We start from the raw sequence: 17,269 nt of genomic DNA, 5'->3' as shown, positions 1-17,269 counted from the left end.
TGCCATATACTCTGCTTCCGCTGAACTCAGTGTTACTGACTGCTGCTTTCGGCTGAACCATGACACTACTGCTGAACCCAACCCAAAACAACACCCTGAAGTGCTCTTCCTATCAGAAGCACAACCTGCCCAATCAGAATCAGTGTATCCTGCCAATCTCACTCCATCTCCCTGCCTGTAGTCCAGACCATAATCCACTGTCCCCTGCAAGTACCGCAAAATGTGTTTTGCAGCCACCCAGTGAACCTTCCTAGGCTCACACATAAACTGACTCATCGTGTTGACTGCAAAACAGATATCTGGTCTAGTGTTGACCAAATACATCAAGGAACCAATCAGCTGCCTGTACAATGTGGGATCCACCAACTCGGAATCCGAAGCATGAAGCTTCTTCCAGTTGGTGATCATCAGTGTCGACATGGGTCTACAATCCTCCATGTGGAATCTGCTAAGGATGTCCACAATATACTTCCCCTGCCCCAGGAAGAAATGCCCCTCCTCCTGCCACACCTCCAAACCCAAAAAGTAATGCATCAAGCCGATGTCCTTCATCTCAAACTCTGCCGCAAGATCTCTCTTGTAGTGCTCTATGAGTTTCTCTGCACCTGTAATGATCAAGTCATCCACATACAGCACCAGAATGAGAGGCTCCTCACCAATCACAATAAAGTAAAGGTTCGGATCTGCCTCACTCTTTGTGAAACCCATCCCCTGCAAGTATGTATCTATCCTGGAGTACCAAGCTCTGGGAGCTTGCTTCAGGCCATAAAGGGCCTTCTTCAATCTGCACACATGGGACTCCTTCCCATGCACCTCAAAGCCCTATGGCTGCTCAATGTACACCTCCTCCTGTATGAAGCCATTGAGAAATGCGGTCTTCACATCCATCTGGTGGATCTTCCAACCCATCTCTGCTGCTATCGATATAATGGAGCGGATCGAAGTATATCGAGCCACGGGAGCGAAGGTCTCCTCATAATCAACTCCCTCTACCTGGGAGAACCCTCTAGCCACAAACCTCGCTTTGAATTTCTCAATGCTGCCATCTGCAGCATGCTTTACCTTGTAAAGCCATCTGGAAGTAACCACGGATTTGCCCTCAGGCCTCGGCACCACCTCCCAAACATCATTCTTCATGATAGAAGAATACTCCTCCTGCATGGCCTCTCTCCAGACCTGCTGGCTAGCTGCCTCCTCATAGCTAGAAGGCTCAGAGTCAAGGATGCTGGTAACCATCGCCATATAGCTACAAAACCTCTCAGGTGGTCTACTCTCTCTGACCGGCCTCTTCGGCTTAGCAACAGATGTGGCATCTCTCAAGGTGTCCTGAAGCCACTTGGGCTTCCTCTTCCCTGAGCGCACTTCTCCCACTGGAGAATGAAACTCCTCCTCCTCATCATCATCACTAGCCTGAACTCCTGACTGTCTGTCTGCTGTCCTCCTGCCTGCACCTGAACCTGTAGAAGCTGAGGTACCGTGTGAACTGTCCATCAATGGACTCCCTAGTGAACTGCTCTGTGAACTGCTCTGCATGTTGCCCGGAGCACCACCCCTCTGGCTCGGCGAGCCACTGCTCACTGATGGACCTGACATCCTCATGGATGTACCTCCGGATCCTCCTGATCCTTGCCCACTGGATCCCTGCGACTGACTCAACTGCTGCTGAGGGTCTGGCTGATCCAGATACTCTAACTCCCGTGACCTCCTAAAGGCCCTGTCCTCCTCGAACTTCACATCCCGTCTGACAACAACTCTCCTCTGTGCAGGGATGTAAATCCGAAAGGCCTTTGAGGTCTCACTGTAGCCCACAAAGATACCCTTCTCTGCGGTGGGCTCTAGTTTGGTCCTCTTCTCCTTGGGTATATAGGAGTATGTAATGCATCCAAAGATATGAAGATGACCAATATCAGGCTTCTTCCCAGAGAAAGCCTCCTCCAGAGTCATGTGCCCCAAGGCACGATGCGGACTCTCGTTCTGCAAGTAAACAGCTGTGTTGCAGGCCTCTGCCCACAAGAACAATGGCAACCCCTGATCATGTAACATGGCTTTGGCAGCCCCTATGATGGATCTGTTCTTCCTCTCCGCAACCCCGTTCTGCTAGGGGTTATAAGGAACAGTGAACTCCCTCCTAATGCCTGCCTCTGCACAATAGTTAACAAACTCTCCAAGGGTGTACTCTCCTCCATTGTCCGACCTCAAGGACTTGATCTTTCAACCTGTCTGAGTCTCCACAAGAGCTCTGAACTCCTGAAACCGCTTGAAGACCTCACTCTTGGTCTTCAAAAAATAAATCCAGGTCCTCCTGGAGTGATCATCAATGAATAACACATAGTACTCATATCCACTCAAGGAAACATGAGACATCCGACCGCTCACATCGGAATGAATCAAATCAAGAATCCCCGTCGCTCTGCTGTCACTGCTGGGAAAAGGGGATTTGGCAAACTTGCCCATCGCACAACCTCTGCAAGTATCAAAGTGATCAGTACTGAAATCTGGCACACCTGTAGTGATCTCCCGCAATGTCCTCAAGGCTCCATGATACATATGTCACATCCTGCGGTGCCAAATCTCACACAGCTCAGAACTGCTAGCTCTGCTGTCGGTACTACTGCTCAATGCCAAAAGGGGTTGGAATGCAAACTTGTACACCTTTGCATGGCGTACACCTATCACTCTAGCTGAATCAGCTGGAGTGCCCCTGGGATACATCAACACCTGTCCTCCCTTGAACAGTACCTCATATCCTCTGTCCTCCAAAGCTGAGACGGATATGAGGTTCTTCCTCATCCCTGGCACATAAAGAACCTCTGACACCTTCAAGGGAGGTTTGGACTCCCTCTGAAATGTCACTGTCCCCACCCCGACTGCTCTAACAACTCTGTCATCACCGAGTACTACCTCAATATCAATGCCACTCTCTGAAAGCTCTGAGAAGTACTCACGGACTCCTGTCATATGACGTGAAGCCCCACTGTCCACATACCAGATACCTGAAGATGCTCCGCTAATCGAGGGAAAAGCATGCTCCCTCTGAACCTGTGTGGCAGGTGATCCTGCACTAGAGGACTCACACGTAGTGAACGCAAACTCCCGGTCAAAACGACCTGCAAAGTCCTCAATCTCTGCTGAAGCTGCCACGTCCTGGTTCTTCCCCTTCTTCTTCTTCTTCTCCGGACACACAACTGCATAGTGTCCCATCTTTTGACAATTCCAACACTTCACCTTGGAATAGTCCTTCTGTGTGTTCCCCTGTTTACCTTTACCTTTGCCTTTGCCCCCACCACCGCTTGTGGAAGCCTGCTTCTTCCCTTTGCCTTTCTTGCCTCCTCCCACCAGTGCTACATCCTCATCCTGCTCAACTGGCTTGGCTGCCCCAAGCTGTCCTTTCCTGATCTCTGTCTGAATACAATCATCCCAAAACCTCTCCCATGTGGGAAGGGTCTCACGTGCACAAACCCCATCAGCAAAGTTCAACCATGAACGGGGGAGGCCATTCACTGCAATTCGCACCAACTCAGTGGATGGAATGGCCTCTCCAATCGCTGCCAACTCATCTCTCATATTAGTAATCTTTGTGAGATATCCAGCTGCACTATCATTCCCCATCTTAATGTTCTTCAGCTTCTCCTTCAGGACCATCTTCCGGTTCTCATTGGTACTCTGGTAGAGATTGGACAATGCTGTCCACATCTCATGGGCATTGCTCTTTCCTCTCACATGAGGAATGCAATGGTCTTTGATTCCGTCTAGGATCAGCCTCTTACCCTTATTGTTCTTCTTTTTATACTCAGCCAACTGAGTAACATCAGTGGACACAACAACAGGGTTCTGTGCGGTATGCACCATGATATCCCAGACTTCTGCCTCCTCAAAGATACTCTGCATTCTCTCCTTCCAAACGCTGTAATTTATATGCCCATCCAGCCTATCCTCCACCCTCAATCCCAATGACATCCTGCTGTCCTAAAACTGAAAAATAGCACTGCTGTAGTAAAGATAAAACTGCTGTTTATGAAAAAATCAGCTCGCTGGAATTTTCTGAGTGAAAAATCAGCAACTGTAATTTTTCCTTTCGCTGTCCCAAACTGCCCTTCAGCACTCAAGCTCTGATACCATGTAAAAATTTCTGTTTTCCCACCCCGGTTTTCAGTTTCTCCTTATTTCTCCCATGTAGCTAAATGCCCATTCCCATAACCATACATTTAACAGACTGAAAAAAATAAATATTGCTGAAAACACAAATTCTGGAAATTTTTCAAAATGCTGGAAATTGCAGAATTAAAAATCAGCAATCAAAAACAGCCATTAAAACACATTAAAACACTGATATTTTTGGTCAACTTGACCCTGGAAAAACCCCCTACAACTCTTGGGGAAAACCAGTTTGAGAGCTCTTCTTTATTTCTGAAAATTGCCTTTTTACAGTGAGAATTATTCAACAAAAAATCAGCAAGCAAATTTACAACTTATCTCATTTTCCGTGCCTCACAGCAATTTGGAAATTACAGCAAACAGGACAGCAATAAATGCTGTACGGCCTCTGTTTGTGTGCAGAAAAATCAGCAAATTGCTCCTCGATTTTTGTGCAAAAATTTGTCTTTCACTATGTGCTGAATCAGCTGTACAAATCTGCTCAACTGCTGCCTTGGAATGTGTGCCAAGCTGCTGTCTCCTTCTCCTCCCTGCTCAGAAATCTCTCTTGCTCTCTTGCTCTCCTTCTCCCAATCTGCTCATGAAAGAATGAAATGACCTTTTCCTCCTTTAATATAACTCCAAGTGACTTTTGGGTGATCCAAGTGACTTTTGGGTGATCTCTAAATCCAATGGCTGAAATAGATTTAGATCAATGGCTGAGATTAAATGCTCATTTAAATCTCACTTTCTATTTTTTAATTCACCCCACTTTAATAAAGACCCACTTAGTCATTTATTTCCAAAGTCACTTTTCCTTTCTAATTTTTCATTTACTTTATAAAAGTTACTTTAAAATTAGACTTAGTAACTTTATCACTTAAAGTCACTTTTAAATTAGATTTAACTTTATAAAATTATAAAGTCACTTTAGGAGAAAAATTAAATTCTTTTGGACACTTTTCCCTAGGCCAAAGATCAAAGCCTAAGGGAACCACCTGTCCTCCGGTACCAAATTTCAACACTTTGGACTCGAAGGCAGCGCCTGCAAAGGCGGAGAAAGAAGTCGAGGAGGAGGACGATTGTGCCATGAGTGCTCATGTGCCACTTAGGATCCTTGAGGTACCCAACCTCTTGGATTATACCTTGCTACGGGAGCCCCGAAGAGGAGTAGCAGCACTGGCGGATCTTGGTAGAGACGGATGCAGATGAAGCGACAGAGAGTGCTACAGTGCAAGAGTCTCGGGACGACGTGAGGCTAATAGGCTGCAACAGTGCGAGAGGCACGGGAGTGTTGCACCAGTGCAGGATGGCACAAAGAGGTGTGCAACAGTTCAAGATGCACGGAGTTGTTGCAGCAACGCAAACATCAATAAAGGGAGCACTTGTTAGCGGCGAAGGGAGTTTCGGCATCGGGAGTGTTTCTAGCCTGACAAGGATGTCAGAAGTTGGATGGATCAGTTACTTACTTCTCAGTAACCGAGTTGCAGTGCAGTAGCAGTATGTAGTAGCACGATGCAGCATGATGAGAGGGGGATGCAGTGCACATGCACTGTTGGGATGATGGACGAGTAGCAGCAAAGATGCAGAGGGAGTTGTCGTATAGATGCAGCAGTGCAAAGGATGTTGGGCGGGGAGGCCTAGCATCAGCATGGCATCGATGCCAAATAATCAAGGTGATGCTTAGTGTGGAGTATTACTAGAGCACTGTCCTCGCTAAGAGGGAGTGTTGATTTGGGGTAGCATCGGATTCCTTCCTCTGTCGCCTTCTGCACGGATCAGCTTTGTCAGTTGGGACAGATGGATCTGCTTCAAATGCTCTGCTCGGCTCATGCCTTCATTTTTCCTGTAATCTGCAACCACGCTCTGATACCATGTTGAAATTTCTAAGTCTATCCTATTAGCAATTTTTCTTGTACTATTTGGTTTATTTCTCCTACTTGTTTAATTACTTAACTAGTTATTTACCATGCAAATACTGAACATAAACACAAGTACAGTATCAAAATATATAGCTCATCAACTAAAAGAAAGCAAGTACACAAGTGACACCATTACTTTTGGACCAATGTCCCCGGAAAAACCCAATGCGGGAAAACCGGTGCATCTATTCAGAGGATTATATTATTATGCAATTTATTTGAGTACAACTGGGTGCCTAAACCAGCTCACCCGACAAAGAAAAATATACGACAGCAATACCTCTATATCCGGAAACAGGTATTCAGAAAACCTGTCCCACGAAACCCTCTCCGGCACAACTGAAGCTCAGCGCTAGCCCTTCTGGCCTTTGCGTCAGCCTCCTGCTGACCTGCGTCAGCCCCAGGACTCTTTGCATCAGCCCTCTGAGGCACTGCACAACCTCTGGGAGCCTCTGCGTCACTCCCTCTACCCTTTGCATGGATGACGCAGTCTCTCTGGGCTTTGCGCTGTCTCTGCTGGGCTCTGCGTAGCCTGGACTGGTTGCTGCTCTAGCTCTCTCTGCTTCTGTGTTGGTCTCCCAGTATTGTCCCTGCCTCTCTGCCTCGTACTCACTGCCCCTCGTTGTTGATCACTGATTCAACTTTGTTTAGCAACCCCGCTCTAGCAAAATGAATGACTGATCACTCTAGTGTATTCTCCAACTGACCCTTAAGCCTCCTCTTATACTTTTCTCGTTGGTCCATCAACGACCGAGATTAAATCTCTAATCAATGGCTAAGATTAGATTTCGTTTGATCCATGACTTTTGGAACCTTCTAACCCAGTTTTATATTAATACCCATTAATATTTTATTTTTCCTAAGTTTAGACTTAGAAACTCCATTAAAAATATTAATTATTTTAATATCTCCCAAACTGGTTAGAATCTGCCCAAGCCATTTCTGGGGCTTGAAGATCTCATGTGCTTTAGCCTCTCCACCAATTTTCATGGCTAGAGCACATTCGATGCTACCCCAAATCAACAAGTCTGACGAGCATTTACTTGTTATAGATTTGACCAGGGTTGATTGGTATTTGAACTTAGATTATTGGCACAATTTTCTAAACAAATTGTTGATTTGTAAACCTTGCCAAAGAATAATTTCTCCTAAAGAAAAGTTGATGGGTTTTCTCCCAAAGTTGGGTTTCCCAGGGTAAAATTATTGTCTCTATTGTGCATGGTTGTCTATCTATGATATTTATTGTTGAGATTTTATGAAATGTAATTATTCAATGATAGTAGTGGTGTAAAATATTGGTTGAAGATCATTAGGAAATAACTATTTGGCAGAAAATTGTTTCTACTATACTTCTTGTAGAAAATTTAACATAAAACTTTTGAGAATGAGGCAAACAATCAATTTTAAGAAGTTGCATGTTGTTTTTTTGTCAAACATGTATTTGAAAATCGTGACACGACTAGGGCTCATCTCCAACACAAGTTTGACTCATGTCCTATGAATAGGACACAAGCCAAACTCATGTCAAAGATGTGTCATGCACATGCCATGTCTGCCATGTGAACTACATGACAAGGGGTTTAGGGGGGTAAGGATGTGTCATGTTATAGAGCCTATAAAATGTGAAGGGACCACACCTGTCCTATGAACTGCTATGAAGACCCACAGACTCTGGCTCTAACTCCTGGAGGCAAAGTGTATCCTTGGTTTTGTCGTGACGAGGTGCTCGTAGTTCTTTGGTGCAGGGCCTACAAGCATTGAAGTCGTCGACAAGAATGGTATCCCCAAGAGTGGAGTAGTGGGAGATGTCTACATAGAGATCAAGGAAAGGGTCTCCCTCTAACTCACTATGCATTGCAAAGAACTACGAGGCTAGGGGAAGTAGCAAACTGCAATGTACTTGTCTCAGAGAAGGGGGTTGTTCTGATGGTGTTGGATCCACGAAAATTTGGCATGTTAATCTAATGATAAAGGAAGCCCCATATATGACTTGCAACCCCCTAGACCCTATAACAATGTTAGATCTAGTCTCTTGTCGACATGACCATGCCCAATGGTACCCATGGATCAAGTGTGGCATCCAATCCGGATGGTGTGCCTCTTTGTGACAAAGGAGCTCGTGGGACCAGACCAAATCACGAAGTGTGCCTGGTGAAGACCAAAATGCATCATTACAATTCCAACAACTAATGGAGATGGTGGGCTAGCCTCCCTTATCATACACCCTAGCTGAACAAGACCATCATTGGCCCAAGGGCGGGAGTACCCTAAAGGGGCCTGTTACCACTCAAACTAGTAGGGGTCTTAGCAAGGGATCCTAAAAGGTCAACTACTAGGTCAAGGGCAACAATGGAGCGATAGCCCACTGTCACCTCAACTACGGCTCTATGCTCTTTACAGACATTCACCGATGGGAGGAGACCCAGTATGAAAGGAATCACTAAATGGACTAAAGGGGCCTGTTACCACTCAAACTAGTAGGGGTCTTAGGAAGGGATCCTAAAAGGTCAACTACTAGGTCAAGGGCAACAATGGAGCGATAGCCCACTGTCACCTCAACTACGGCTCTATGCTCTTTACAGACATTCACCGATGGGAGGAGACCCAGTATGAAAGGAATCACTAAATGGATGAATCAATGAAGAGATAAAGAGTGATCCCTAAGGCCTATTCGCAATAGAGACTCAATTGCATGGTTTACTTGCTTGAGAAGCAGGATGTAAGGCTCTATAAGAAGAGCCAAGGGGATTTCAAGGGATAGGGTTTTAAAATAAGACTTGTAAAGGAGGGACCTAGTCCTAGAAACCTTTGTGAAAACTTGGCTTCCAAATGTTCTTTGTGAAATTATCTTTAGTAAGTTATGGGACCACACTGGGCCAAGTGGACCCAGAATTAGGTCAAGGGGGTGGACTTGATCAATCAAGGGTATTCTTGACCTAATTGAGGGGGAGAAGGGGATCAAAGGGGAAATTTTCACTAATTTTGATGCAATGATCCCAATGAGGTCACTAGCCAAGGGAAACCAAGGGAAAGAATCGATCTCGGAGCTAGGGCTTGGAATATCTCAAGATCCCACTGTCGGAATTGCTTCAAATTTATAGCGCTTCTAGGAGACACAATAATGCATTAGAGGGCAGGAGATGAATTTTTTGAGTGGGTGAATCGTGAGAAATTTGATGCCCTAGGTCACCTATTGGGGCTAGGCCTAGAAAGAAAGGGAGAAGGTGAGAAAGATATGCTTTAGAGTGATCACCAGTGGAGGATCAGTGCCTAATCCTTTGGGAGAGATGGATTCAAGGAGATTCCAATTCTCGGGATGGATTCACTTAGTCAAGGAGGCCTCTAGAACAATTTCGCATGGCAATTAGGGCATGTGAACAATTGCTTCAAGGTCTTTACACTTTGATTTGCAATATATGATGACTTATCAAGATAAAACTTCGACAAGATATCTCTAGGAATATTCACTCATTCATACATGGCCCATGACATGATGCAATGCTATAAAAAGACAAATTTCGCATAAGAAAACTAGTAAAGTTCATCCTAGTATAGCGAAAATCCCCAGCAACATGCATGTGACAAAAGAACATAACAAAATAGCAATAAAAGAGTACTTACATGTAAGAAAGAGTATATCCAATCATCATTATACGCCAATAGTGAAGTTCTAAGACAAAAAATGAGGAGATCCAAACATCAAAATTCACCCATTGATGTAACTTCGTCCTCCAAGAAGAATAACGAAAATCTCACAAGAGAGAAAGATCAAATCCAAGTGATGATGATCAAAATGATTCATCACACTTGTATTTATACACTTCCTAATGAATTTGATTTAGCTAATTAGGCCTAATTTAGCCCCTAAAATAAAATAATGTGCATAATAGCAAAATGTTTGGTGAGAAGCCCACCAAATAGCTCAATAATGTAAAGATAAGCCTCTCAAGAGGGTCGAATGATCAACAAAGTGAGTCGTTGGGCCTTTGAGGAGGCCTGATGAAGTCTAAGGGGTGCCATGATGTAGAAATTGACTCCAAACATAGTGGACAAGGGGTTGGACCCTTGTTTTCTAATAAGAACTTGTGGTGCTCCCAAGTGGGTGTGGGGGCACAAGGACATCCTCATGGGTCTCCAAATGGATCAAATATGCCTGTAGACCATCTGTAAGGGCTGGAGTAATGACATAAGCCCTCCCTCTGCAACGGGAGGCATCCTGGAACATTTGCCAAGTGTATGGTGCAACTGTGGAGTCAGTTGGGCATGGTGGACCAAGTGCATCATCCTCATCCAAAAGGTGAAACACGAGCAATCAATGAACATCATTGGGGATCCATGAAGTAATATTTGCTATGGTGGAGGCCCATGACTCTCAACGCTCACCCTACAAGTGCCAATGTGGTTCTCTAGAGGGCTACGACCCCGTATAGGGAGACAAAACCCCAAATGAAGACCCACCTACAATCCTGCATAACATCCAATGCACCCCATTTCCTTCTAATACAATAAATCATTAAAATAATCAAGTAATAATGCTTACAAGTCATGGGATCAATGGGGCACTTCATGGTGGCATGCCCTTCCATAGTCGGCTTTGGCATATACAAGTGTCTCCAAGCTCAATAAGGGGGTTAAACAAGGACCCTATTAGGTGGTTTCAACCTCTAAAATGGGTGATATGTCCATGGTACATCCCTCAAGTGGTATGTGGCAAGTGATACAATAATGGAATGGAGAGGGGATCAAGGGAATCATCCTGACCACATGTCAAGGTGCAAAGGTATCTATAATAAGGGAAGCCCACACCTGGGTATATAAGTGTAGGAGGATGGAAATCGCGGTACATGAGTTACCCCAACCTTTGTTTTTTCACCCTTCTTCATATGCCTTTCGCCTTTGATTGATTTTTCTTCATAATTGCTCGGGGCTCCAGGGGATGGAGAGCATGATGTGTAATATGTAGCAGTGGATGCCCCCTTGAGATGGGGTAGTTCATCACCCACTAGGGGTTGGGATAATCATGGGTTCCTTAATGATGGAGGGGGCTCATCTAGGGCCCATAGGAATCGGATGATGGTCATGGATAAGGTGTGGAGCTCATGTTTGGATTTTGCCCACGTGCTAAATTTATGTTTCCTAACCATCTTTTGCATTTTGTGGTACATTTCCTGTTGAGAGTGGCCAAATTATGCTTTTTATTTTATTTTTAGCAACATCAACCTTCGGGGCATCGTTCCAAGCCCAACCCAAGGTGTGGACAAGGGGAGGGGGAGGCTAACCCTATGTGGACCCAGTGGACACATGTGGACCCAGATGCGAAAAGAGATGAATGGGGCTAAAATGAGTGGAAGGGGAACAACGAAGGTGGTATCGGGAAGCAGGACCATGCAACCAAAATCAGGATTTCCCATGTAGTGCCAGCCCTAATTTTAATGGTCAATAAAGGAGATCCCATGGGACTAGGATACAAGGGTAACCACGAAATCGGGCAATGGAGATAGGAACACAGACCTAACCCACTCTTTAGGTTGCATCTCCCCACCAATCCATACCCAAAAGTGCCCATGGAAAGTAAGAAAAATTACTCAACTATGCCAATGAAAGGCCATACCTTTGGGGTCGGGAGGCCCACCTTCAAACATACATTCATAGCAGATAGGTGAAGGACCACATGGTTGGCTCAAGTGGCTGAGAAAATGGCACATCAAGCTATATGGGGGATGCAAGGGGCTGTTGGCTGCCAACTAAGGAGCATCTAGGAGAAAAATATTCTCCTATGCATACTAACAACAGGTGGTGGGTAACAGGGCCGAATCATGGATGATGGCCAGGAGATCACAAATAACTGCCCACTTCCCTTCTTTTCGCGTATCTGTGACGTGCTTTCTAGAAAATTTGAGTTCCACCTATTGGGATTTCGTGAGGTCCAAATCAAGGAAGATTTTTTGTGTGGGCAGGAGTGAAGTCATCCTCTTAGCCCAGAGGGCTCCAATTTAGACTGCGGGTGCCCAAAAACAGAGGAAAGGTGTGGAGTTGGGGCCCATCCATATATGCTCAAGGGTGAGGCCCTTTAGATCCAAGGTGTCATGAAGGAATGAGGTACTTAGTTGTAAGGAACTTGAAGGGGCCATGGCAGGTGAGAGTCCATGTACTCTAAGATTGAACTCCCGGCTTGGCCGAGGCATTCCTTGCTCAATTTTTCCTTTACCAACCTTTCAACCATCATGAATGGGGGAGGTTGCTCCCTTTTCCCGACTACTCCAAACCTAAAATAAGTCTTTGCTGCTGCAATTCTGTCTCTTGTTTAAAGATGGCCTGCTGTGATTTCATCTCCTATAGATTTTTAATTTCCTTTTGGAGTGTGGGGAAATCCTCAACTGGTTTCTGTAAATGCAATTTTTCATGTGTTTTAATTTCAGAAACCAGTTGCTTGAGGTCTATTACCGTTGCATGGAGCTGTTCGTTTTCATTTTCAAGAAATTCTACCCTCCCTAGGAAGTTTATGATCTGAGAAATCCAATATGAAATGTCCCGCTTGATGATGATATCAATTGGGCTATGTAGCCCCTATCTGCTATCTTGATTGCCGAGGGTTCCCTCCAATGGTCACTATGGGGTTTCCTCCATTCCTTACTCCATGGTACTACTAACCCTCGCGTCTAACCCTTCAAACCACCCTATTTAAGACACCCTGCAATCACCTTCAAAAAACCTTGAACCTTGCTGCCGTTGGGTTATGAATAGATTACGGTTGCAGCTCGTCACGGGCTAGATTAGGGTTGCAAGGTATTAGTTTCTGCCTAAAGGAAAAGTCTACACACAAGTTATGGTCACTGTCTAGATTATGGCTATGTGTAGTCGTTGGCTGGATTGCAGCTGCAAGGGATTAGTGTACTAGCAAATGACTCTCCATCCAAGAATATGTTACAAATATAACAGGATGATCAGGAATTATGTCACAGTTGTGTCAGGTCATGAACAATGTGAAGGTGACATGGTCATTTTTCCTATTCAAGGCGTGCTCTAGTGGCTATAATCTTAACTACCTATGAGCCCCTTATAATGAGGACCGACCAACTAATTCGGGGCTTATTAATAAAAGGAACCCTCTTTAGAATCAATGACAATTAACTAATTATTAATGGGCCTTATCCAATGAAGGTGGCCTCATACATTAATCAAATATCTAAGGGGGTTAGGGTAGGATCCTACCATTGAGTTCCCATACAACTTGACACCCTGTCAATTTTACTGCTTGACTTCTGGAATCTGTACAATCACAATTTCTCTTTGGAATATGTGAGGCAACTTCATTTGCAGTTTGTACAGCCACTGGCTGAGTGCTATAGGCGTCCATATAGGGTGTACATCCTTCAGCATTGTGAGTAGTAGTCGTTGCTTGAAGAAAATTTCAGTTCTCCTCTAAACCAAATTCTTTTGAGAATCTCGATTTAACCCAGACAAGCAAATCTAACTTTAAATGAAAGAAAAAAATATGAAGTCTTTATAAGCTGGCTTTAAATCAAGAAACTGAATTGAGATAGTCTTTTAAACCAGAAAACCAAAACCTAACTTCTCTTCCATAAAATATGGATTTAAAATAAAAAAATACAAATTGGATTTGATTTTAAACTAGTAAATACGAATTGGGTTTAAACTAGAAAATCAAACCTATCTTTTCCTAGTGTTTTCAGTTTCTCGGTGTGTATCAAAAGGCAATTAATCAGTCTGTCATTAATCCACCAGTCCCTAGGTGTTCAAAAACCAAACATGCAAAGAAGTGGAGCAAAAACATGAGAGAGAACATGAAATGGAGATATACTTTATGGATATCATACGGAGAGAGAAATTGTCTCTTTATAATGAAAGAATGACATAAACCCTAGATGTATAAACACTAAAAGACTTTTAATTGTGCTTTATGTCATTAATGCAACACTAGAACAGTCATTAAGTTCCTTTATTATTCTCCATGACTATTCTAACTCTAATAGAGACTAAGGTGTTCAGAACTTACTAGGTGCAAGCCAAATGGCACAGTACAATCATAATAGATTATTTAGTTAGCATTTAACTGTTTTAAGCCATCAAATTGTACTGAACTTTTTTTATTTTATCAACTGGCCATATGTTGAGCTGTTCAATATTATTCACACAAATACAAAGCTAAGAATGATAGGTCACCATCTCAAAGCTGAACTGTAATTGATTGAATTAACCTACATAGAGGATGAAAATATTTAAGAGGATGGAGTTTCCTGCCTTTTAACTAGAATGGTTTTAAAAAAATGTTCTGACAACGAAAAAGTAATCACATCTAAATGACAGAAGAAAAGTCACAAATACATGGAATTCCTAAGATACAACATGAAATCCAAACAAAATCCAGCCTAGGTACTCCCTTCGTAGGAATTTAATGTTAAGAAATGTACCTGATTAGCATTCTTCAGATGATAAAATCGGTGCATCTGCATTGCTGAATTGCTAGATTCATGGTGAAACCCCACTGGTTCCAGTGAACTATGGCTGATGCAATTACATGATAAACATTCAATCATCTTCATTATGGTTCGATAGAACAAGTTTCCTGACTGAAAGTAGAAAATCTAAGAAAAACTCAGCTGCTAATTCAGACGTATGTCTAGCAGATCCAATGAAGAGACCTCAATATTGTATCTCAGTACATGGAAATAAAAGTGAGGTTATTTGAAGGATATAGAGATTAATAAAGACAAACAAGAAAAATGAGGAACCTTCACCCCCGTAACAGTATCAAATCAAATCAATAACTTTCAGGACATAAAGATCGCTATAGAAAGGAAAGGACGTAAATGCAAATAGTTGCATTTTCCAAAATTCTCTGATGACCCTATAGAAACATTCAAGGTATTAATTCAGCTTGCAACCTGTTATGTAAATGCAGGCTCTAGGAGTAGCACAGTAGGAAATTTTCAAATTACCTTTGCAACTGACAAATCAGACGGTGATAATCACGAAGCAAAGGGCCCAGCTCACATAATCTTATTGATATAGCAGTTGAATTGTTCCAGTATTCCCGCAGTGCCTGTATCAACATGCATTGCTTTCATGGTTTATGACTTGCATTTACATGTATTTCAAATAACATATTTGAAGTGTTCAAATGTGAAAATATATGTATTTGCTAATAACAGAAACTTGTTACAAAGTCCTTGACCCATACTTGAATGAGAATACTTCTTTCAGTACTCTTGTCACCGTCTCTGGACACTAATGTTGAAGCTAACGCCAAAAGTTCTGTGTCACTTGATTCGTCTACAATATTAAGTTCAGCAGTAGAAGCAGCCATAGCAGGAAGTCCAAGTCTCATCCGCATTTCTCCAACAGGAGTGAAATGTTCTTGCTTAGTTTCCTGATTATTGGCAATAGTTTCCCATATTTTTTGTCAGAGAAAAAATTATGCAATACCACATGACATGCAATTTGTAATACACTTAAGCAAGTACTTCATTGCATAACTGTTTTCTTTCGAGGGAGAGATAGCAGTTTACCTCAGACTATTTATTTTCTTATTTTAAATATGTGTCATCTATTTGAGTTGCAGTAGATCATGGCTGTGCTGGATTCAATTAAGTACAAAATTACATTATAACCTTGGGCTGGGATCTAGCACACACCCATGTCACCTGCTTAAGCTATAAAATTTACAATTTCACCCAAGTCAACTGTAGTGTGTTAAGGATATAAGTATTGTTCATGTTTATCACATATTTACATGAGATATTCCAATATATTTTCCACTTGGTGTGCAGATCATATTCTAAGAGTTCAAGAATAAGATCTGAGAAACTAGTTTGGAGGATCACAATGAAGCTTCTAACAATGTTTTAGTAAAAGATTATGGTAATAACTAAGTCACATGAGATGAGGACACACACACACACATATTAAGAACAATATAAATTACAAATACAAAAATGAAATATAGACATAAAGTTCCAAACTTTTTAGAAACTAAAACATTTACAAAATATTGAATCATACAACTGCTTACTACATCAATGATGATCAAACCCACAAGAAATTAGAATATTCAATACACACATAATAAAATAGAAGTTAAGAACCATAAGCAGCAGTTTTATCATTAAGTCATTTGATGTCATCAAAATAAAAACGTATTACATAGATACTAAGTCAATGATACTATAGGTGGGAATACCAAAGGCAAATATAAAATAGGGTAATAGAATAGTAGATGGAAAAATATCATGGATGGTCACTGTTAGTAATCATGATACTTGTCAGAATCATCAAAATAATCACCACTGCCACGCATCTCCTCCATCCTACTCCTTCACCTCCTCCCCTATATCACATCCAATATCTGCATCAATTGGTCTGAAGGATAACCCCTCGAGACGACCACCATCCTCGAAAGTGACCATCTCTAGCATTGGTTCATTAAGATCCAAGTTGGCTAATGCCAACTCAACACCGTTGTCCAAAATCATATCATCAAGAAATATGTTCCACATCTTCGACTTTCCCTTCAACCACTCCTCCCTCTATTATAAATAAGATGGAGATCTTAGCGCACATACACCATTCTCTCTACTCTAGACTGCTCAAGCCTACTTTTCTTCAAAGTGTACAAATTCCCTTATATGCTCCAACTCCTCTCGTATCAAGAGGATGAAGTAACCCATGAGAGCAACCTCATGGCTAATTGTTGTACAATAGAGCAGACTGCCACATGAGTTCCCCACAAAGCATAAGGATTCTTGACCCCTTTGTCTTTGAGCACATCATAGCCTCAAAATCTGTAAGCGCCGATGGAAAACAATATGAAGCGCCCCTCCACCTCATCAAAGGATGCTCTATCTTTATATATCATTCTCAAATGACTCCTTCCTCCCCCTATCAAATCAACATGTCCATGTGAGGAGGTTATCTACATGAAGGTCCACCATCGAGCCAATCATTATAGTGGTACTTAGGATTCACCAAGGGAGCCAAGCAATGCAAAGGTGTACAACTCTTATCTCACCTAGTGATAAGAATACCTCATATCATGGCTAATATGATCTCTACTAATGTTCAATACTTATGGCACTCATTTTGTATAATAATGATCTTCATGGAGTGAAAGATGGAATCCCACCTCTCAAACATCTATAGAGATGGGCTAGTCTATGTTTGCAAACTGTTGAGAAATCTGGGGCATCAAGATT

At 42.7% G+C, this 17,269-nt stretch overlaps 1 protein-coding gene across 2 annotated transcripts in view; it reads right to left on the bottom strand.

Moving 5' to 3' along the window:
• LOC149191513 (Galactose oxidase/kelch repeat superfamily protein) overlaps window positions 1-17,269 on the bottom strand; it is a 464,035-nt gene that overhangs the window by 62,902 nt on the left and 383,864 nt on the right. For both annotated transcript variants that reach the window (XM_089404308.1, XM_089404307.1), the window contains exons 14-16: window positions 15,259-15,447; window positions 15,017-15,120; window positions 14,489-14,582 (exon numbers count right to left, since the gene is read on the bottom strand). In XM_089404308.1, coding sequence (XP_089260434.1) covers window positions 14,489-14,582; window positions 15,017-15,120; window positions 15,259-15,447 — 387 coding nt within the window. The remainder of the gene's footprint in view (window positions 1-14,488; window positions 14,583-15,016; window positions 15,121-15,258; window positions 15,448-17,269) is intronic.

This window comes from Pinus tabuliformis, chromosome 2_2 (assembly GCF_031772625.1).
Source record: "Pinus tabuliformis cultivar Carrire ecotype Pingquan chromosome 2_2, CPIR1, whole genome shotgun sequence".
Taxonomy (NCBI): Eukaryota; Viridiplantae; Streptophyta; class Pinopsida; order Pinales; family Pinaceae; genus Pinus; species Pinus tabuliformis.
Note: the sequence above shows the minus strand (reverse complement) of the source record. Positions and strands in the feature narration are given on the sequence as shown.